Source organism: Ochlerotatus camptorhynchus, unplaced genomic scaffold (assembly GCF_037179485.1).
Source record: "Ochlerotatus camptorhynchus isolate MF236.1 unplaced genomic scaffold, CSIRO-AGI_Acam_v1.1 ptg000015l, whole genome shotgun sequence".
Lineage (NCBI taxonomy): Eukaryota > Metazoa > Arthropoda > Insecta > Diptera > Culicidae > Ochlerotatus > Ochlerotatus camptorhynchus.
Genome location: NW_027040507.1, coordinates 252898 through 276860, shown reverse-complemented (window position 1 = coordinate 276860; position 23963 = coordinate 252898). Strand labels below are relative to the sequence as shown.

General features: G+C 39.3%; 2 protein-coding genes across 2 annotated transcripts; both read right to left on the bottom strand.

The window, feature by feature from the left end:
* Positions 1–530: 530 nt before the first annotated feature.
* On the bottom strand, positions 531–16755 carry Rchy1 (Ring finger and CHY zinc finger domain containing 1). The gene is made up of 8 exons (XM_065222506.1): positions 16645–16755; positions 15310–16157; positions 3117–3278; positions 2878–3036; positions 2688–2810; positions 2463–2618; positions 2281–2401; positions 531–2209 (listed from the first exon to the last, which is right to left on the bottom strand). Exons 2-8 carry the CDS (start codon positions 15403–15405, stop codon positions 1869–1871), a joined length of 1158 nt encoding a protein of 385 aa, XP_065078578.1. The 5' UTR covers positions 15406–16157; positions 16645–16755; the 3' UTR covers positions 531–1868.
* Positions 16756–21512: 4757 nt separating this feature from the next.
* Positions 21513–23669, bottom strand: frj (farjavit). The gene is made up of 5 exons (XM_065222498.1): positions 23610–23669; positions 23209–23534; positions 22685–23144; positions 22403–22614; positions 21513–22343 (listed from the first exon to the last, which is right to left on the bottom strand). The coding sequence occupies exons 2-5, from the start codon at positions 23430–23432 to the stop codon at positions 21806–21808; spliced, it is 1434 nt and encodes a 477-aa protein (XP_065078570.1). The 5' UTR covers positions 23433–23534; positions 23610–23669; the 3' UTR covers positions 21513–21805.
* Positions 23670–23963: the final 294 nt, after the last annotated feature.

The window sequence follows — 23963 nt, the reverse complement described above, 5'->3', positions numbered from 1 at the left end:
GCAAAAAAGTGTAGTTGAAAAAAGTGAACCCCTGCACAGTTTTTACAAAAAAAAAATGTTCCATACAGTCTTAAATTATGGAATCCATCAATAAAAGTTTTGTTGAAAACCACTTTTTACCTGTGTACCAACATTGAAGACCAGATTTAATGCCATATTAATACTCGAATCGGTTGAAAAATACACGTAATCTTCTAAGAGATGAACTAGCCATATGGCCAAAAAAAACTTAATCTTCTAGCAATTGCAAGCAATATTTTGATAATTGTTTATGTTTTGAGAGTTGCTGCACAGGTAGATTGAGGTTAAGGAAACGCCACTGATTTTAATTGTTTTGCAATAGAAAGTTGCTCAGTTGAATTCTTAAAAATACCTATGGACGAGGGTAATGAGTACACGGTAGATTCACAAACATGCGACGGACCGAAAAGCTGCAGATCACCTGGGAAGGAGAGGGTTAAATACACGCGAATTGTAACAGGATTGTTAGTGCTGTGATATCTGAACATTAGACAGCCTTATGAAGTTCGGATTATCCATATAACGCCTTTATTGGAGCATACCGAAATTGCTGATGATTATTTCTTTTTCTTTTCGTTTTAATGTTACAACATAAATTCACTACTACTCCTTACAATGTCCATCTGCCGTCTGCTGGCGATTCCTTTAAGAATCTACACGATCGCTTAGTTTTGGAATACATAGATGCGATAAAAACTTGTGTCACTTGTGTCGATTTGGAATATTTTCTTCACAAAACTAAGCAGCTTCTCTACTTAAAATTATTGTACCTAACTACGCAAGACTACGCTGTTACTGTGTGTATTTTTATGTATTTAGAATCAGCCGCTGGTTAAAAGAGCTGAAGAGTGTAAGATTCGTTTCTTATAAAGTAGACTATCACCAGTGGTGATGTTTCATTTTTGTTCACTGTTATGCATTATCTTTTCCAGCTTTCAGTTGGTATCAAAAGTACGCCACTTTTCCAGTTTTGCTTTTGAGACTCTTCCAGTAGTTACGATGACTTTGACAAATTGAAAAACTTCATAATCTACGCTCAAAAGATTCTATCACTGTTTCATACTAATCCTATAACCTACACGAATTCCGGAGGGTTCCGTTGATATTATTACACGATATAAAAATACTTTATCACATATAATAAAGACATAACTAAGTGGAAAGAAAGGTATATCGAACACAATGTTTAATGCATTTTATGGAATTGATGGTTGGTGGTAGCGGTTGGTTTCTAAAACAAAATAAGCTTTACCGATTTCACGATAAAAGGTTTTTCCACTCAAAACAAAACAAAACAAAACAAAAACAAATAAAACGTGATGAATAAATCATGGAAAAATAAATCTGTATTTTTTTTAAATATAAATATATCAACACCCACAAAAAAATCGCTGTATAAAAAAATATAACCACACGTAGGTACAATGCTAGGCGGTTACACATCAAACTATAGGAAAGTAGAGTCTAGCTCCGCTTGAAAATACGATCCTCCTGATTTCATAAGCTAACACTGATCCATACAAAAAGGTGCAATTTTGTTCGGATTGGTAACCGATCGAAATTTAAAATTCAATACCTAAAAAAATTTCTTTCACAATATGTTCAAATTTGCGCGATAATGTCAAACCGTATTCTGATGCATACTGTATGCAACAGTAGTTGGAATAAACACACCTAATGCATGATACCCTCTGCAAAGAGCCTTGAACCTGTCTCAAATACCAACTATGCAATATACCTATGAATTAAATTGTCTAGTGCAGAACAGAAAATAAAAACACTACTACTCACGACAATCCGTCAGCTACCAATTGGATACCCATAGACGACTAAATTAACAAACCTTCCTAGGCTTTTCGATTGCTGTCGTTGCTGTTGCCACTACTTTTGTTACTATTGTTGCTTGGAGGTTGTTCCTCGGTGTTGGAATTGCTACTTGCAATGGAACTCAAACTGGCAACAGCCGCACTGCTGGAAGCAGCTGAAGTCGATGCCATTTCCGAGTCAGAAGATGCCGATACGGCACCGTGGATGTTACTGCTACTTCTGCTGCTGCTGCTGTTACTGCTACTGCTGCTATTACTGCTTGAGCCATTCGAGGCAGTTGTAGTTACGGTCAGAAGAGAGGAGGAAGAAGAACTGGCCACTGCCAAACTGGCGCTACTGCTTTCGCCGTTCATCGATCGTGCTGAAGTTCGAAGGGAGCGACATTTTTAGAATCTGTAGAGGCTGGAGAAGCGCACTTTGCTAAATTCTTACCTTCACTATTGCTTGAGCATTTTGCGGGCGTGTCAATGCTTTTGGTTTTTGTCCGGCAAGTATTGTAGGCGCCACATTGGCTGCACTTCAGTCCGACTACGTGGAATTTGACGGTCGATTCCTGTAGGTATGAGCTCATGTAATTTTTAATCTAAACATAACCGAACTATTTCCAAACGCACCTTATGACAATCCTTGCAGAGAATATCAACAATGTAGTTTTCATATTCCTTTGGCATGGGTGTTGCAGCTACTTCTGCGTCGAGATATTCCCACAATTGATTCATATCCATCATAGACGTCTGACACGTCGGGCAGGCATAGTGTCCGGAGGATAGCTTTAACGAAACATAAACCGTTGTTGTATTGATTATTTGGAAATATGTCTATTCGATTGTCATACATACCAATTCTTCGAAACACGTTCGATGTAGTAAATGGCCACAGTCCGGGATGTGGCAGGGAATACGCGAGGTGTGGATATCATCTAGACAAACAGGACAGTTTGACCTGGAAACGTTCTCAACGCACTAAAATACGAAGAAGGCAACGTGAGTCGGGTTTCTTGATTGAGAAATTCAGAAGAGTCATACTCACCCTATGACCATCGACCTGCAGCTGCATTGGCAAGCACATGTTGCACACCTTACAGTGGAAGAATCGTCCCCTTCCGCCGACCCGGCAGATTCCACAGCCTTCACAGTGATACTGATTCCGATCCTCGTCATCGAATAGATTACACACCAGGCAGGTATACTGTGGGAAATAGCAGAATCGTGTTGTTCACCGTTCCATACCATTTGACGCACTAGAAACATAGGTAGGTATTAACTTACCCGTCCGAATCGCACTCCACATTGTTCACACTCGGCTTGCACCCGTTGTCTCGTGTTGCACTCCGTACAGATCAGCTCCGTTACCGTTTTACGATTGAAAAAGTGGGATTCATTTTCGTCATGGCAGTACCGACACATGTAGAACTTGTTGCAGCATGGTGTCTGTAAAATGGAAAGAAGGAATTAATCAACATGGGATTATCCAGCGATAACTATGCTTTAGGCGGTTTAAAATTTAGCTTCACTTCCTTGGGGTTGGGCTTCATACGCTTCATACAATACAGTTTTGTTACGGACTGCAAACCCATTCTAAGCTTTATAAACCTCTTCAGAACCATGGATAAAACCAAAATTTTTTCTTGGAATATGAGTACAAAAATTGCACGGATTTAGTAACCTTTCAATGAATCGTGTTACCATGCTTCTGCGTTAATTTCCCTTCAGATGTGACTGCTGTTCTTAATGGTGACATCTATCGGAAGTTACGCTTCCACTTGGTTCCGTTAATTGTTAACAGAGGGCAGTGCTGTCAACACATGTATGGTACCTTTATATATGCAGTTAGATTAACATCCTTTTGACGTAGGATTACGTCTGTGATTTCTATATGGGGGTACACTTTGTGAAAGCCAAAAATGGAAAACGTAACGAAATTATGAAAGATTTTGAACGTTAAAAACTCACCTGTCCCTGGACCGTTTTCAATAATTGTATCTCCAATCGATCGGAAATATTTCTACGCATCGATAGCAATGCTGTTGATTTTCAACAGGAAACTATTGAAAAAGTGGTATAGGGGAAATGACTCTAATGTTGGCTTATGGATCTAATATTGGGCCCATCGCTGAAAAGCTCCTATTTGTCAATTTTATCTAGATGAACGCGTCATTGGGACGGTACTAATGGATATGTTTGGTCACTATTGAAAATTTAGTCGATTTCTGAATTTATGTATTGTCCCAAATTAGGGGCATTTAGGCCGACATTGTCAAGCATTGTCCAAAATCGTCGAAATAACTAACAAATTCACTAATTACGTACATGCATATGCTGCTTCCCCAACACTGTCATGAGAGAGTCGTTAGTAGACGAAACAAGTCGAAGTGGCATTCGCCTCCGATCTTCGGGCGTGTGCGAATAGGGAGGATGCAATTGTGTAGCATGATGTTGCACACTCATCGCCATTTTGAGAACCACACGCCCCAACGACTACACAAAATGCTCTCCAGAGTTGTAATCTTGTAACCAAATTCGGAAGCAGGAGTGCAAGTGATTCTGATCGATTCTCTTCATCGACTTTCTGTTTCGTTAGTAACTCGACAGTAAACACATTCATTGATACGTTTGATGTTCTGGATGATAGAAGAGCATACAGTGACCGGCATAAAAAAAGATCCACCGATGTCGAATGTAAAAATGCATGTAAAACTCATTTATTTTTCAAAAAGTCAATTAATATGATTTATGTCTCAGATAACTAAATAACAAAAGTTTATTTTGACTCAACGATATTGGTAATTTTTATTCCAAAACTTAAAATAAACAACAAATTCAATTCGCATGACTTTTTGAGGTACACAGCAAAAAAAAATGTAATATCGATCAACGTAATTCAAGCTGATGCATGAAATAATCATGTAATAGCAAAACGCAGATACAATATTACATCAATGGATGTAATTTTGTTCGCAAAATCGATGTACATCGTACAATGTGATTTTACACAACCGATGGATTGACCTGGTTGCAGCAGTTTCGATGTAATATTCAACAACTTTTTTTGCTGTGTATGACATAAAAAAAGATCCATTTTATGTTTCATGTGTTATAATCATACAAAATCGATTATGATCAGCTGGTCAGTAGTTAATATGACCTCCCTTCGCTTCGATAATGGACTGCAGTCGTTTCGGCATGCTTTCGACCAGGTTTCTGAGGTGCTGTGGGTCCAGTTCATTCCAGGCCTTCTCCAGGGCAGCAAAATATGTCTGCTTGTTGGTTACGCCGGTCTTTTCCACTCTGTTATCGAGAATTGCCCAGAGATTCTCGATTGGGTTCAAGTCAGGGCTCTGGGGTGGCCATTCCAAGGGTTTGATGCGACAGGCTCGAAAGAATGCGAGCGTTTTCTTTGCCGTGTGCTTGGGATCGTTATCCTGCTGGAAGATGTAGTTGTCTTCCAATTCCATTTTTAGCAAAGACTCTTCCAAATTTTCGTTAAGAATGTCAATATAGCCTTCCGCTGTCATGATCCCATTGATCAGGACCAGATTTCCCACACCAAACCATGAAAAACAACCCCAGACCATAATATTTCCTCCACCGTGCTTCATGGTTGCTTGAAGATGTTTGTCCTGGAGCCCTTCATCGCTTTTCCGCCATACTCGCAAACGTCGTTTTTTGTTAAAAAGCTCAAACTTCGATTCATCTGACCAGATAACACGTTTCCAGAATTCCAGGGGCATATTGATGTGGGTTCTTGCAAACCTCAGACGCTTTTCCTTATTGACCTTGCTGATGAACGGCCGCTTCCGAGCAAAATAACTCTTTAAGCCGTGCTCAGCAATGCGGCGTCGAATTGTTCGTTCGGATATTGTTAGGTTCAACTTTTCTTTCACTCCGTGGATGGTAACAAACGGATCCTTTTTGATTTCCCGGATGATTCTGGAGTCCTCTCGGTGATCAGATTTACGTTTAAGTCCTCGTCCAGATCGATCTGCAACGCTTCCAACCCGTTGGTGCTTCAAAATTATCTTTTGAACCGCATTGCGACTGACAGAGTATTTTTCGGCAATTTTGCGCTGAGATTCGTTTTTCTCAAAGTCACGAACGATTAGATTCCGAATTTGATACGAGATTTTCTTTCCACCCATATTTGAACTTTCAAAAACTGGTTACTTTCGCACAATACGTTTACTTCTCAGCGCTGCAGCAGAGATTTGCGATGAATGTAAATAAACAAATGTCAACATTAGGAATTGTGAGGGGTATGTCAACGGAATTTACACGGCAAATTTTTTTTTCTACAGGTGGATCTTTTTTTATGTCATACCGTAAACAAGGGGTGCGTTTGAATTTCGTTAGTGGTTGACCTGAACTGATTCGTATATTGAAACTCTTGCACGTACTATAACAAGTGGTACTAGAACAAGCTTAAAACGTGCAATAATATAGCTTTTAAAAAGTGCTTGGGAAAGAAAACCGATTTATCTAACAAGTGAGCCGGTGGATCTTTTTTTTATGCCGGTCACTGTAGCAGAAATAGAGCGGAATAGGCTAGTGAAACCATGGTCATCAAAAGAGGAAATCGATGAAGAGAATTTACTTTCACCTCTCTGCTTCTAAGAGCAACCGTAACGGTCGTTGTCATTTGCGCGACTATTTTAACAGCGCACAGCGCTCTCATTTTAGTTTAGTCACTCTTCTCCACACCGGTCGCTGCTATCGCGGTTATCAATTTACTCGCCGTAGTCCGTACCGGTAGTGAGCATTTTGACATTTCTACGAATAGCAACCTTTCTCCCGCGCTGCTAAATTTGGTAACACGCTTCTCACCGAGAAGCCGACTGCTATTTTAGTTACTCGTATGACAACCCCCGATACGGTAGCTGCGCTATGATGAGGGCTGCTAAAATGAGTTTAGCAGCGTACCGTTACGGTTGCTCTAAGTTACCAAATTTAGCAGCGCGGGAGAAAGGTTGCTATTCGTAGAAATGTCAAAATGCTCACTACCGGTACGGACTACGGCGAGTAAATTGATAACCGCGATAGCAGCGACCGATGTGGAGAAGAGTGACTAAACTAAAATGAGAGCGCTGTGCGCTGTTAAAATAGTCGCGCAAATGACAACGACCGTTACGGTTGCTCTTAGAAGCAGAGAGGTGAAAGTAAATTCTCTTCATCGATTTCCTCTTTTGATGACCATGGTTTCACTAGCCTATTCCGCTCTATTTCTGCTACAGTGACCGGCATAAAAAAAAGATCCACCGGCTCACTTGTTAGATAAATCGGTTTTCTTTCCCAAGCACTTTTTAAAAGCTATATTATTGCACGTTTTAAGCTTGTTCTAGTACCACTTGTTATAGTACGTGCAAGAGTTTCAATTAAATTTGTAATTATTACATTATTTTCTAGGGATGCCCACAAGTCCAATTATACGATCAACGATTAATCGTAAAGATTTTTCCTGCTATTCGATTAAATATTTATGGAATTTTCAATTATTCGAGCGCGTAACCGACACCCCTTATTATTTCTACTCGTTTGATTTAGCGCATCAGAGTAAATAAATAAAAGTACTAATTTTATCTGAACAGGCATAGAGAAGAACCATGACGTGAAACAGGATAATAAATTCGCCGAAAGAAGATGCTAAGATTTACCAACTTGTTGAGAGAAAATAAATAAGGGTTCCAAACTTTTTCAGTGCTAAGTAAATACTATATTTTGTAGTCTGTAAAAGGGAAATCACATATTGTGTGGTAACAATATACATAGCATGTTGAGAGATTAAGCTCGTGAGAGAAAACTTTCGCTCTTGTATTTGGATTTTTGGCACTACTGGTAGTAAAGCGTAGTATGGGAAAATACAGTTTTTATTTAATTGGGGCTTGTTTAACAATAATATCCGGGGGAAAACTGAACGACAAAGCCCCTGACTAATTTCTTTAGGTTGTCGTTAACTTTTTCTGACCTGAATATGCATCGAAAGTGAATTATTCCCACTTCTCTCAATTTCTAAATGGGGATTTCCATTACTTCCTACCAACGGAACAGCACCATCTCCGTAGAAAATGGCCTGACGATATGATTCATTACCAACTTTGAAAGTACTCAAAAACAGAACATTCAAGATTCTTAAAGTTGATTAAAATTAAAAATAAATTTAGTGTCAGTATAGGGAATAGAACGAGGGGGATGAAAGTCCCAGATTTATTAAAATTGTATCCAAAAATACCTTTTAGTTTGATAAATTGATTTAAATCTATGCAAATTTATTTTAATCGCGTTCAAATCTTTAAAATTAATAATATCGTCTTTTTGTCGATCACATCTCTAATATATCGGGACACATCTCTATCTAAAACATGACATATTATTTATCATTAAAACTAATAACTCGCTGCTACTTTTTCGTAAAGCCGGGTTTAGATTAGGCAAGTCAAATGATCAACTCAGTTGAATTCAATTGGCTTGAAAAGTTGAGCCTGGTTCAACTTTTTTCAATTCAAGTGAGTTGATCAAGTCAGTTGAATGGCATGGTTTAGACGGTCAATTCGCGTTCAAGTCAGTTGAATTCAACTGACTTGATCAATTGACTTGCCCTGTCTAAACCCAGCTTAAGGGCCAATGAATAGAGCTAATAAACTATAGAGGAAGCATAGCGCTGCCGTCGCTGTCGAAACATCTTTTCCTTACATCTAATAGGGACACAACTGTCAAAGCGAGAAAAAAAACTATGCAGTTTCACAATTCTGTACCCGGTATTATTCAACATCGGAACAAAGGGAACACCAGCGCTATTCTTCCTCTATAGTATATTAGCTGTATTGGTCAATGTCGCAAACGTAAACAATGACTTCTTCCGCGAATTTCTCGAAGATGAAAATTCGCTCATGTAAAATAGCACAATGATTGTGTAGAGGGAGAGTCCCCTATCCGATAGAATTAGGGAAATTTAAGAAACAATCCATTGTTTACGTTTACAACATTGGCCCTTATGAACGCTCAGTGTCGAGATGTTGGGGTGGATTTCGTCACAGTTCGATGAAGAATGTGGGTGTTTCGAGTTCACGAATCGGGTTCTGTCCAAATAGGTGCAACCGTCGTCTGACAGAGCAGCACCAGGTTTGCTTGGATACTTGCATGGCTGAGAATCATGAGTTTTGGTTGACGGCTGGATTTCGGGAGTACTTGAAGAGGGGTTGTCTCGATCTTGCGTGGGAGGTTGTTGGTTGGGAGCGGTATAGGCGTAGTGCCGGAGATAAGCTTCTTTTTCTGCTGCTGATGATTTGCGAACCGGGGGAGTGGTTAGGAGATTTGTTAGGTTAGGTCGTCGTCCGGCGTCGTAGCGGTGTTCATCTTCAAGGTGTCGTGATTAATTTATGTTTTGTTCATTGTCCAGGTTCATTGCGTGGATTCTAACGAGTTGTTGAAGAGAATTCCAAGAGATCCTTCTCAAGAGCATTTTGAGAAGTAATTCAAGGAAAATTTCGTTGGTATACTGAAGGTAAATCCTAGTAAATACTCTTTCAAATTCTAAATGGCATACCAAGAGATTTTCAGGAATATTAACAGTGAATTGAAAAGAATATAATGGAAAGAAATTATTGCAAATTGTTGCGAAAATTTTCAAGTATACAAATAAATGTATAGTGAATTTCAAATGTTTACTGGAAGGAATTCCTAAAATGCTCTGCCCAGCAGTGCTGAGATGCTTGTTCACTTTTATGACTCCATCAAGGGGTTGGTCACTCCGCACAGTGTGCCAAAAATACAGATGGGCACACCTGGGCACATTCATTGGCACCCATGGTTAGAAATATTTTCATGATATTTAAAGTTACTGGCAACACTGTACTATATCTGCGCCTGCTCTGTGCATTTGTCAATATGTTAAACATTGTTGTTGACACAATCCAATTTTTGATTTCATAACTTCAACCGTGAATTTCCGGCGAAGTTCTGCCATGGATTCCTCACAGCGCACATATTTTCAAAAAATTAGGATGAGCGAGGTCTTCAAGGCGATGACCGTTGCCAAGTACAACCATAGAGGTAACTCTAAGAAAAGAAGGTCCAGAAGAAACGTGCTCAACTTTTTGGCTCAGCTCTGGTACTATCTTCGGTCCCAAACTAATCGATGCACCCCTCGAAACATAGATAAATCCACGAGCCCCTCATTTCATCTGTCAAACTTTCATAGCGAATCAAAACAAACATAGTGTAGTACTACACTGAACCAATATGACATATTCCTGTTATGTGGAAATCTTATAAAATTGCGCTATAAGATAATCCATTGAAAATTATATGATTGAAAATGTGCCAGGTAAATTCTATATGAATATCTGATACATTTACAATGCTGATAATTTGGTAACTTTTATATGATCGTCGTATGATAAATGAAAATCGATCAAATTATAATAATTAACTGAAATGGATTTGAAACCCATAAGCATAAGCTACACTTTTCACCACAATATAATATATGTGTCATAAATCAATCGAAGTAAAATTTGTGTGAAAATCACATGAAATTTACTTCTTCTATTGACACATATATTTAATCGATTTCTAAAAATAAATCGAAAAATAAACATTAGGCAGTGGGAGCTTTCACAGTTGTGCCTTTTTTATTGTAGCTGATTTAGGATTCGATCAAGGACTGTTGAGGTGTGATGCTTTCGGTGTCTGCGCTCGATTTCACTGGGCCACGACTGACTTCAAGATTGAGCTCGTTCAAATAGCATGAAGTAAGAACAGCTCTCCCGACATGGAATGCAGTGCAACGTTATGCTCGTTTTGCTAGAGTGAAGACAAATAGCACTGACAAATTTATGTTCCGTTTCGGTGGTGTGGTTTGTTCAAATCTTTCTTAATGCACCTGTGTGCAATAAATCAACGACTAAATTATATAAGTTGATGTAACTGGTTCATGAAGTTCGAGTACTAGGGCTGGAATCTGAATTAGCCGTGTAGAAGGCTTACAATTAGAATCATAGCAAAGTAAATATTGCAGTAGAATCATTTTTTTTCAATCTCAATACATTCTTTTCCGGAAACAAACAAAGATTATTCAATACAGTATCATTGATGTTAGTAGTATTTAGTTCAACTAATCATTTTAATGAGTGTACGATAACATCGTTGAAAATTGTTTCAATAATTTATAAAGAACAATCATGTAAGATGTATTTTATTGGGAGCGATATTCAGCCCAGAAAAACATGCAAAAACAAACGTTTGCTGTTGGATTTCTTAAAAGGCATATCTATATGACTATTAAATGGTTGGGATGGATCTGTTTACAATCTTTAAACCTCAAAAATCAAAGGAAGCTATTCCAATGAGATATACATGTTTTCCTATACTGCAAAGTTAAATGACAGTCCAATAGTTTCTTCATGTCTGTTTACACACGACATATCAACAAACGTCAAAAATCATTGCAACTCTAATAAAATATACATCATTATCTTATAAGATATACATTTTAGTGAGCAATATTCATCATGAAAACAGGTAGATTTTACTGGATTTTCTCATAGTGCAAACTTATATGATTTTCCATTAGTTTCTAGATGTCTGTTCCCACCCATGACATATCAACACCATGAAATATATCAGACAATATTCATATACTTATTACCTATCGCTAACCACGTTCGAAGCAAAGTATTATCAAGTACTAAGTATGTGAAATTACGATAGAAATCATTCCATATCGCAGTCATAGTTTTTAAGTGATAATCCAATGGAATCTATCAATCATCACATAGAATGAATAAATCTGCTGACATTGCTATGTTATAAGATGGATCCAATAAACGGTACATGTCGATTTGTTTCAGTGTAGAATTTCGACTGGAATGGGGTACGTTAATCGACTTGCTTGGGACCAATAGGCTAGTCAAGTAGTGATTCAATTTAAAATCGTTAGTTTCCACCGGTTGGTAGTAGTTTTATCAGTGGTGGTTTACCATGTTTGATTTCTTAACGCTTCACCACTTCGTTGATCAGCCAACCGACATTCACTTTCTTGATTCGTTCTTCATCGTAACTGATATCGATAAATTCGCCTTCGATGATCATTCAGACCATGTTCGGAGGTAGGTAGGTTCTCTGGCCGGCACTGCTTTTCACTAGCGACATCATACTTCACTCCATATTAAACCGAGTATTAAACCCCACCTCCACCAGGGAAGTCTGATTCCGGTTGCAACTCCCACTAGAATGTTGACGACGCATCTTTGACTGAGTCGATGGCTTTCGGGAGAAACTCCTCCTGGAAGCGTTCATCAGAATCTGAAGAGCATCTGGACCAGTTTCTTCTGATGATGCACGCTCGCTTCGTCTGCTTACCACAGTCACCTGTGGTACATCTAGGTCCTCATCATACTCCAATCCAGTAGAACCTATTGTCCAGTCGGAAAATGGAACCCCCGAGAACGTTCTCGCTCGAAGCGAGGCCGAGGCCGTCAGTGTAGTCCTTTTCCGAGAGAATTTATGAGCAACGAATCGAGAGTCACGACAGTTATGATCTGGGATAGGATTCCAGTGCTTTTTGTTTTGTTTCTTCAAAACAAAACATGTGAACATGTAATCGATGCAAAATGTATGCGGATAGTATGGGCTCGGCTTTGAGAATCACTGCTGATATGCGATCGACCCAGAAAGGCTTGTTGGATTTCATGCTTTGAATAGCTGCTTATATCTACTGCAGTGATGGAGCTTCGGAGTTGATGCGCGATGTTGATGGCTGGTTGGACGTTGAAACTTGAATTCGTGGTACGATGTGCTCAAACCATCGTTTCAGCTGGTCAATGGGGTCGGTAAGCAACTGCCCAGTCGTGTCTTTTACTGGCATCCTTGGGTACATTCTTGTTCCAGGCATGCGTCGTGAGATATCGTAAAGGAGTCGAATATCGCCAGTTGTTGCGGCTTTCTCCTCCTCATCAGCCACCCACGCTCGCTTGTCCCGTCTGCAGGACCGCTTGATTTCCTGCTGTAAAGCCGAGTACCGTTGAAATTTTCCAACCCAAAAAAAATCCTAGATCTGACCGGGAATCGATCACAGCGCCTTTACTGACTGAGCTAAGCCCCCAGTGCGCAGCTCACCAGGTTATTTCCACTCGTCTCGATAAAGGCATTCTTGATAGCCGTCTATTGTTCTTCTAAGCTGCTACCTTCTGGAATATCCGCGCAATGCAGAGGAGGATATCACCAATTAGAAGATGGTGGTCAGAGGCGGGGCCTTTCTTAGCTCAGTCGGTAAAGGCACAGCTACAAAGCAAGACCATGCTGGAGGTGGCTGGGTTCGATTCCCGGTCCGGTCTAGGAATTTTTCGGGTTGGAAAATTTCTCGACTTCCCTGGGCATAGAAGTATGATTGGACTTGCCACACAATTATACCAATGCAAAATGGTACAGGCATCGAAAGCTCTCAATTAATAACTGTGGAAGTGCATCTATAGAACACTAAATAGAGAGCACGCAATAAGCTAATATGCGATATGCAATAAGCTCGAAATGCGAAGAAGAAGAATATCAGAAGCGACGTCAGCGCTGCGTTTATTTCCGGAAATCACGAAGGCACCGTCTTCATTTTTAGCTGATGCAGATGTGGTCAATTTGATTCTCGGTATGTCCGTCACGGGAAAACCACGTAACTTTGTGCACTGGTCGATGGGGGAAGAGCAAGCCCCCGATCACCATGTCGTTATTGCTACCAAATTCTGTCCATGTTGTTGGAACCGATCTTTACATTGAAGTCGCCAGCGTAGATCTTGCTGTCACCCTTCGGGACCTTATCCGCGGCAGCATTCAGTTGACTGTAGAAATTCTCCTTGTCCTGTATTGCATATAATAACATATCAGTCCCATATGTAAAAAGCAGGCATTGAAAAAATGGCACTCGAAGTTGCGATGTGCAATTTCCATGTAAATATTTGAAAAATCGAAGTAAATTTACTGATATTTTTCAAGTTACAATCAGTTGCAATGCAACTTGCATGTTTTGTAATATCAGTGAAAAATATGACAATTCAAAAAGCAGCTAGACGATTGAATTTCAGGATGTGACTGATATGCGATTACTTTGCTTGATGGGACAAACTGACTTGATGTTGTTTTCACATTTTGCATGATAACAGTCCGTAGTTAGGAGAAAATTTTGAACCATTTGATTTACATCAATGAGTCACCTCACTCGCGGCGCAGAATAAGGGGGACTGAAAATGGTGAATGGAGTGAAAATGGTTCTCGAAAGTGACCCAACAAGAACAAGAAGGAGAGGCACGCAGCGGGCAAGGTGGATCGACTAAGTAGAAGGCGACCTGCGGACTCTTCGCAGACTACGAGTCTGGCGACGTGTGGCCGATCATGGATCGAGTAGAGTGGAGACGACTTCTTCGGACAGCACTGGACATTAAGGTCTTAGCCTGATTGGTAAGGTAAGTAAGTGTGAACAGATTTAAAAGAAGCAATTCTCGCGTCACTTTTCAGTAGTTTCTATCTACATTGATCGATTCTCTCTTTCGTTGACTGCATTCATATTTCGGGGTATTTTTTCGCTAAAAGAACAACTGAACATGTTTTTGGAGCTGAGCTATTAACGAAACAGAGAGTCTATTAAGAGAATCGATCAATGTAGATTGGTCTGTTTGGAAAGTGACGCGAGAATTATTCTCTCAAGAATTAAAAGCATCAAGTAACTTTAAACATGATTTGCATAATTGAGTTCATTAATTTTGAAAAATATATATAGGTATTATACATCATCTTAAAAGAGCATCATTTTCTGAGCACAACGAAATTTTTTTTCGAACCCATAGACTTTCATCTCGATTTTTAAATTAAAATTTAAAGCAAAATAATAAATTCACTGTTCGACACTAAACTAACAATTTGACAGCTCGCTCCCGCTAACTCGCTAACGCTCCATTCATGGACGTTAAGATGCTGATTTGTGCTAATGTAATCGCAATTATTCAAAATAGTTCCAGAGCACCAGTTATGTAGCTGATGAAGAAATATTTCTGGTAAGCTATTTGTAACTATTGGTAAACCTTATTTTCTGATGCTGCAATTTACAAGATTTCTTATATTTTCAGTTAGTCACACTTTTAAAATATTCGCGTTAGAAAAAAGTTAATTTTTAGACTAAAATGAAACACAAGTCACAAGCATTACCCATAATTTGACAAATACGCGTATATCAACCACGACTTGCACGACTCCCACTTTAAAAACTCTTCAATGCTTTTTTTTTGGTTACCAACCATTGTTTATAAAAAGACTTTCTACTTACGGCCATTAGTTCCTTTCCGGTTATTTTACTAAGGACTGGTATACAACCATTACATAAATGCATACCTATCAATAATATTTTCGTGGTTTCGAATAAAATTCACATTTTCTACCAAAGCTGAACACCTGAACAATTCTGAAAAAAAAACAAGAAGAAACCTACCACAAACTTGGCACGTCGCTTGTAGTGTGCACATCCGACTCGTTTCTCTCCATCGTCTTGCTTTTCCTTGGGCTTCTTCTCCTCGGTTGTAGCCATTTGTTCCCGGTCTACTTTGGATTCACTTCCTGGGTTAGAGACTCTCGCCCCCGTCGCGGAGACAGACCTTCAAACGTTTCACAATATTCGCCAATGGTTTTGTCACGCTTACAATATGGGGGACGAACAGCAGCAAAAAAAATCTCTTCTTCAATCGACCCCTAAAACAGGTTTACTGCCACAACAATTCAACATGTTAGCTTCGACGACGATGGGATGGTGGGTAGAATTCAGCACACATTCTGACTGCCCGTGTCGCCTACGTCATCATTATCATCGTACAGAGCCACTGTGAAATATCTGCATTGCTTAATTTTTATTTTGCGCACTCACTTCCGAAATCTCGATATCAACCCCAGCAACCTTCTTCACTCAGGTGCAGTTTTCACTTTTATCTTCCGAACTGAAAAAGTTTCCCAACTCCTTTGCCTTTCACTTGCACAGCGCTATCGGAAACTGACTTCTCTATGTTCCGATCCTGAAACCGATTCCGGAATTTTCGGGTGCCTAAAAGAACACTACGATCCTTCACTGAACTACGGCCTCTTTCATCAACCTTCGAATAGTTCACGCAAGTATGTCATAAAAAATAAAAGTTAAAAAATAGAAAGTGAAATTTTTCTGCACTCTGTCGTCTTCGCTGACTGGCTGCTGGTCCACCGTGTTGTGTCTCTTGCTTTTTCTTTTCTTTTGTGCTTCTTTGCTTTGCTTTCAGACACTTTCAGCTGCTGGCTGCTGCTGTTGCCATCGAGCTGTTGAGAAAACAGAAAAAAAAACGTAGCATAAGATGTAACGAAAGGGCTTCTTTTGAACAACGACATTCTCCATCACAGCGCATATTATGGACACTTGCAAACATATAAACAATACTTTTATCAGAGTCGTTTCCACAGATATAAGTTGCATGCGTTTATAAGTTTGAAACCATTTACTTTTACTAGTTTAATCTGAGCAAAAGGCGATCCGAAAATTGTAAATTTTGAACTCCAACGAAACCAAAAACTAATTAATGAAACGTCACTTTTTCTTCGGATAAAAACACCAGATCCCAGCAGCGAAGCACAAGTTTGTTCATCCAACTCTCACACGCACACAAACACTCACGCACACGCAGTTTCAGAATGAAAATTTTCACTTTCTAGCAGCCTTCGCGAGTCGATCGGAAAATCATCCATTTGTGCAGCGGGATCCAATATTTTCCCAACACTGTTTACACGCACCCAATCCTCAATACTTTACCTCCGGTTTAGAAACGTTTTAGGGCAGTTCCAGATAAGATTTCCGCTGGAAAACGAATCCCGAAACGCGAAGTGAAATCCCCACACTGAAACACGTTCCGCGAGATCCACTGACCAGTAGTAGTAGTCCGTCAGTCGTTCGCATCCCCAGTTTGCGACCCCCCTCCCCACCCCGACATCAAGCAGACGGATGGATGAACATCAAGCAGCAAAGACGAATGCGAAATTGAACGTCAAAAGGGAAAGGAATAAATGACATCTATGTAGTTAAAAACAGGTCTGGTAATGTCAGCATATGCCTTCACTGAAAAAAGTTTTCATATGGTTTCCATTGGGAACGCACATGATATTTTTCCAATAACAAAATTAATTATTTTTATCTGAAATTAACATACCATTCATATGATCACATTAGTTCTATGTGATAAATCACATACATTTAATTGCACACATAAGTTTCATGTGATGGATTATTGGTGCGATTCTCAATTATGAGATCACATAAAAGTATGTGAAATTCTAATTGACAAACATTTCTAAAGGTCTTCCCGGCAGGGTTGCTTCCACTCACTTGCTATAAAAAAATGATTTTCTGAATTATGAAATCATTAGATGTTATAATGACGCTTTCAGAGCATCACAATCAACGATTTAATTATTCGTGAGCGTTCACTCAGAGTGAGCGTTCACGAATCGTCAAATCGCTTATAGTGACGCTCTGAAAGCAATATTAACAGGTTTTATGTGCCAAACACCTACTTTACAACTTTTTATTGTAACAAACAAGTACTAATTATAATTATAACATCTAAATATTTCATAATCCCGAAAAACCATTTTTTATAACAAGTGAGTGGAAGTAACCCTGCTTCCCGGAAAAAATAACCATACTATTAATATAAAATAAAAAGCAAGAGGTTGTATCAAGACACGACCGTAGATTTAAAGTATGATTACGAAAGGTAGTTTTGATGCCACAGCAAAAGTATAGTATATTTTAAATTGATTTCTTAACTAGTTATCAGTGAAAAAGTTCGATAGGTTGAAATTCGGAAGCAATTTGAGAGTTCTGTTTGTGAGGTACCTCTGTTTGTGAGGTGTGCTCTGTCGATGTCCATGTAGTACAAGCCACTCCTGGATATTTCTTGGATACAAGCTCTTACTCTTTAGTTAACTCTTGTATCAGTAATTTGTGGTCCTGAAAAGGACCGATGGGTTGGAAGCTTGCCATTTGGAAGCCATTTCATTACTTGACGCATTTGACCACAAACGTTTGTTGCTGGCTACATTATCAAAGAGCTATGGGGGTGATGTTGCTAGCAACAAGGCGAGCGAACGTTCAATGAAAATTAACTCTTAAACAACAACAATTTATGGTGGTCCTGAAAAGAACAGCTTTGTCGCATGGTTGAATAATGCTGTTCAACACGGATGAGGCTGATGAGCTGTATGTTGTTTGAAACGAGGGTAACGCGCTTGGCATAGATGGCCCACAACAGCTCCCGACTAGCCACTGAATCCGATCAGCGGTTGAGGACAGCCTTGATAGCTAGCTGCTTGCGGGGAGCCTTTCGTTGTGAACTGGAGAACACCACCACTCACCACACGCGGTGATTGAAGCGTTCGTTGAGACCGGATGGAGTTAAATTTTGAAATCCGTGTTAGGGAAAGCGCTTTCCGCAGGCAATCAGTGACCATTTTATGATCATAGATTTGAAAAATGATAAATCCTTAATTTTAACAGATTCGTGAAAAAAAATCCTATCGATTTGCGTATTTAGAATTAAAATCCATCATCTCTAGATCAAAATCAGACCAGATTCATTCCGCGACCGTCTTTGGATTCTGAAATTGAACTGCCAATGTTGCCTTAAAAATATATGGTAGGGGAATTGGATGTAACGTCGGCCGAAATGCCCCTAATTTGGGCCCATATAATTCAGCAATCGACTAAATTTTCAATAGCGACCAAAAATATCCATTAGTACACATTAGAGCCATTTCCTCTATGTTAGATTTTAACATATGGGAACTGACATCTGAAAAGGACCGTTTTGTCGTGATGATTGAGTAATGCTGAGCTATTAGGGTGTTCAACACGGATGCGGCTCGCGAGCTGTATGTTGTTTGGAACGAGGGCGACGCACTTGGCATAGATGGCCCACAGCGACTCACAAAGATGGATCCCGATCAATAGCGGTGAGCCTTCTTCCTCCTTCTTCGGTGAATGGACGCTCATGTGGGCTGCACCTAGCTTCCGGGCAGCCTTTCGTTGTGTACAATGTTCAATGCTATGCGCCGAAAGCACCGCTGCTGCTGCTGACGACCGACAAGACACACACGGTGATTGAATAAGCACCATTCGATTTTGAAATCTGTGTTAGGGAATGCACTGTTTGCAGGCAATCGGTGATAATTTTTATCACTATTGCAACAGTTGGACATTTGTGTAATTTTCAGTAGCATCGCGTGTCGCGTCTACCCTGGCCGCCACCTAAAGAAGAAGACGAGTCAGTATCGCACACAGCTGAATAATACATTTAAAATTTTGAAGTAAAAATGTCAAATGGTAAACGTTAAATTATGTATGTAAAGTGTTGAATGATTCATGTTCAGTTTTAAATTTTACATACTTAGAAAATTCCCAACCACATCAGTTATCAACGAGTAATTTGATTATAAATCCTGATGAATGTGGGCGTCTTAGTGGAATACCTGTATAAAGAGAGAGAGAATGATTAGTAATTTCCATTTAATTCCACTACCTTATTTGCTTATCCTTGACAGATACGCGTATTTCGTCTACAATGTGCAGACTTCTTCAGTGTCTTGTACTAATACTTGACTATTGTTTATAAATATTTTTCAGGCGTATTTTTCGAGTCAAAACCGAATTTCGGATACAATATGATAAATTTGACAAATAGGAACGAAGGCTGAAGCAATATTTACGAGTTAAGTACGTGAAAAACGAGAAAACCCGGTAAACTGAACTGAATATTCGGTAAACATTCTTTAACGTCAAACGCTCCATTTCGGTTCAACTTCAGACTTTTCAACCGAAGAATCTCGGTTTTCTTAGCTGAAGCCATTTTTTCTTGTGTGTGCAAATGTCTTTCGCGTGTATACCATTATACCATAGAGGTAACTCTAAGACCAGAAGGTCCCGAAGAAACAAGCTCAACTTTTTGGCTCAGCTCTGGTACTCTCTACGGTCCCAAGCTAATCGATTCACCCCCCCCCCCGAACATAGGAAAATCCACTAACCCCTCATTTTATCTGTCAAACTTTCATAGCGAATCAAAACAAACATTGTGTAGTACTAGAATTTCGACTAGAATGAGATACGTTAATCGTTTGCTTGGGACCAATAGGCTAGTCAAGTAGTGAGCCAATTTAAAATCGTTAGTTTCGTATTGATTGTTGATTATACTGAGCTAGATTGAGTATGTAATTACAACACATGAGTCGGTTTGTTTGACTGCGCTCGTTAATACTATAACATGTTATAACGGTTGTCAAATAATTGAAACACAGAAACCACCATCAAGATAGCGCTATAACATGTTATAACTGTGTAGTCTGAACGTATTATAAAATGTAATACCAAACTACATACGGACATTTTAACACTTAACACTGGGCAAGAGCTGCCTCAGAAACCAAAATACGAGGTTAGATTCGACTCAATTGTAATAGACGCCGATCTTCAGCTGTTGATCCGTCTGAAAAATGTTCATATGAGTCAATATCAAAGAATACGAGATCCTGCCATGAAACTTATATGGCGATATTTACAAAATAAATTAAAAATTCGATTCTCTGCTCTGAGGAACAAACATTTTTTTAAATTAAATTTCTCTGGTGCTCTACAGTGTGCTGACTTGATAGCTTCTCCTTTTGCTCTACGATTAAGCCAGATACATGTCGCTCTGAGATATGGAAAATAGAGAAAGTTTTCTATATAAATTTATAGTAAAGCATGATTCACACAAATTGTGCTCGTCAATATGAAAACAACATACCTAATCAATTTTAATTAACCATAGCGGGAAATTTAGAATGGATTTAAGGGCGTTACATTTGTTGTCACCTTGCGTATTTAATATTACATGTTATAGAGCAGCAGCACTATTGATGTTTATGGCTGTTTCAAGAACTGGATCTCATAGCAGAGGGTTGGCTAAAATTGATACATAGCATAAAAAGTTGTTGAGTATATAGCAACAAAAAATGTAATCAAGCTGAACATTGCATTAGGTCCTAAGCAACATTGACAGTTTCTCTTCGTCGACTTTCTCTTTGTATCCCCACGGCCATGTCAATACATTCAACAAGAAACAGTTATGTGCTCAAGTTATTAACGAAAGAGAATCGATCAATGTTTTTTAGGACCTAATGCAATGTTCAGCTTGTAATATCGATCAACGTAATTCATGCTGATATATGGAATATTGATTTAATAACAAAAAGCGGATACACGAGCAGATACATACAATATTACATCCATGGATGTAAATTTGAACGCGATTTTTGTGTACACCGTAAAATGTAATATTACACAACCGATGGAATGACCTATGTCATATGCAGGAGTTTCAATGTAATATTCAACAACTTTTTTTTTGCCGCTTTTTTACATCGAAACAGATGCACATAGGTCATGCCATCGCTTGTGTGCAAAGATGCAAGAATGCGATCGTACATACCGTGTACACGTTTTCTTGAACTTATATTTAGAGCTACCCACTTTGGAATACTAAAACTTAAGCAATCATAGAGGTCTATAAAACAGGTAGGTATATCCAAGTCAATCACACAATTTACCTATTCTGTTCTAAAAAATATTTTATTTAACATTTTCATCTCACAAGTGTTTAGTATTTATGTAAGTATCTACAACAAGCGAACAATATCATGATGGTGAATGTACTATGTAATGTCTATAAATACAATCTCTGTTTTATATTAAACATTTGTTAGTAACACTATTAATAGCGATAGTTAATCACTGCGAGCCCAAATTCCAAATATCAAAATGCAAATGTCGTCTACTTTATGCTTACTGACAAAACTTTCATGACGGCGATAGATTCGATTCAGTTACTACCCATCCAGGTCGTTGCAGCTGCATGCAGGCTGTCAAACTGGAACAACTCGAGCTAATTCTCCGCACTTTGCTGTGCCTTTTCCGCTCTTCTGGCCTTGGCTTTTCTGTCCTTAGCAACCATAATACCCGCTCCGTACAACACCACCCACATAATGTACGCAAAGTGATATACCGATCCATAGTAGAACCAAATCTTCTCAATGGTCAACAGCAGGAACGCAATTCCCATGTAGGAAAAGGCGAAAAACTTCGAGATCCAGCAAATTACATTCAACACCTGCCGCTTTGTTCCGGTGGCATCTTTGATGAATAGTTTGACGTACAAATCCTCGACGGGGAGATAAAACGGTGCCGCAAAGATGCAGAAATAGTAACCAGCATAAACGCCGTGCCATAGGGCAGATACAGCCAGAGTTGCCGCCGTTCGGTATTTTTTGCTGGGGAACCGCTTGTACACGTACATGGCCATCCAATACTGGACACACATGTTCCAGTATTTCATCGCCTCCCGGAAGGTCCAACATTTCTCCGTATTAACTACGTCGATGTTGCGTATTGTCTCGAAATCATATTCATGATCATCAGCATTGCTACAAGAGAAATCAGAATATAACATATCTCAAATGCTTCGAAAATCCACGCATCATACCTAATCATATCAGAACAATTTTTACTCGGGCCGTGTCCGGCTTTATTTTCGCACACCTTCGGGTAGGCGCCAAATCCAGCCATCGTGCAGACGCATTCGCTCAGCATAATTCCAGTATAGATACGCATGCGGAAAATGAAGAATGTCGGCCAAACGTACATCAAACGATAGATGAACGAACGTTCCTCGTAAAACTCAGTAGATGTGGCATACTGAAACAAAAAAACAACAATTAGCATTCCTTAGGCTTCCAAAACACCCCCGACGGACTCGCCAACGTACATCCAATGGCCAAATGTAGGAGATTAACAGAAATAATCCAGCATAAAGGGGAACGACCTTAAGCTTCTCCAGCGTATGTTCGATGCAGTTTGCCTTGGCACTGAACGGCAAATAGATTGCGTCTCGAAACGTCTTGTACGTGAAATACGGCCCGGTTAAAATACCAACGTAATTGAAACTATAATGAAAGATATCCAGCATATCCAAGTTTAGGAGAGCTTTTTCGTTTTCGGTCAGACCCTGCAAAGGTTTGTCATCTTCGCTTTTCTTTGATTCCCCAATGGCAACCGCCTTGAGATGGGCTGTATTGACTTCGAATGCCAATCCTACCAACTTCAAAGTGAGAATCATCAGAATCATATTGGAGTGACCTGGTGGTGCCTCCAAGCCTAAATACGTAACCGATCGGAAGAAGAATAAGTACCCAAACATGAAGGCAAAACTAATGAGGTGACATTTCCTAAAAATAAAGATTAATATTTTTGAATGTGATAAGGGAAACCTTAAGTGTAGTTTGTTCTTACTTGCGGTTAAAGTAAATTATGATAAGAGCTGACACCAGATAACAGAACAGCATATGCAACGTGTGAAAGCCGGACGCTGTGAGCACCACGAGTAGTCCAAATGCAGTTCCGATCCATTTCTTCTGGTCGGATTCCTGAACTTTGCGGTAGAATTGACCGAATCCGATGCACGATCCTAGCAGGACCAGATAGATGATGTCGTCTTTCATGGCTAGAATCTGCATTATTGTCTATCGTTTGATTTGTATTGCACTGTGTACTGGGCAGGTGGTACTAGATGGCACATACGTACTCTGTGATACACATTACAGAATACACGCACAAAGCTATCGGCAGAGATAAACAAAGCTTGAACGATTTTGTTTATTGTTATGTATTCATTGATAAAAAAAAAATCTTACCGAAGAGCAACCAATCTTCTGAGCACTGACGAAGCAGCTCCCGCTGCTCATCGACCTCTGTGAAGGGTGTAAATACAAAATAAGAATGATAGCGTAACAATGTTCGGAGCTTTCCGAGCTTTTATGCTGTCGGAAAGCGCATTCGTCGATCTGGATTGTACTAAAAGTGGTGAATGCCTTATCAGGGATAGGACACCAATTTACAATAATTTTTTTGATTCTACACTAATAAAAATTCAATGATTATGTGTATGTGTCCCACACATGATTTTTTGCAATGTGATAAACACATGATATATATGTGTTGGACACGAGGTTGAAACTATCACAATATTTTGAAATACATAATTTTTC

What these genes read in the sequence shown, in the direction of transcription:
- Rchy1 (XM_065222506.1), bottom strand. Translation starts at nt 15,405, where the DNA reads ATGGCTACAACCGAGGAGAAGAAGCCCAAGGAAAAGCAAGACGATGGA. An exon ending in AGCGACGTGCCAAGTTTGTG is followed by an intron (nt 3,279 to 15,309) that starts GTAGGTTTCTTC and finishes TCCATTTTACAG; the next exon opens with ACACCATGCTGCAACAAGTT. An exon ending in TGCAGGTCGATGGTCATAGG is followed by an intron (nt 2,811 to 2,877) that starts GTGAGTATGACT and finishes TTCGTATTTTAG; the next exon opens with TGCGTTGAGAACGTTTCCAG.
- frj (XM_065222498.1), bottom strand. Translation starts at nt 23,432, where the DNA reads ATGCAGATTCTAGCCATGAAAGACGACATCATCTATCTGGTCCTGCTA. An exon ending in ATAATTTACTTTAACCGCAA is followed by an intron (nt 23,145 to 23,208) that starts GTAAGAACAAAC and finishes CTTTATTTTTAG; the next exon opens with GAAATGTCACCTCATTAGTT. An exon ending in AATTGTTCTGATATGATTAG is followed by an intron (nt 22,344 to 22,402) that starts GTATGATGCGTG and finishes TTTCTCTTGTAG; the next exon opens with CAATGCTGATGATCATGAAT.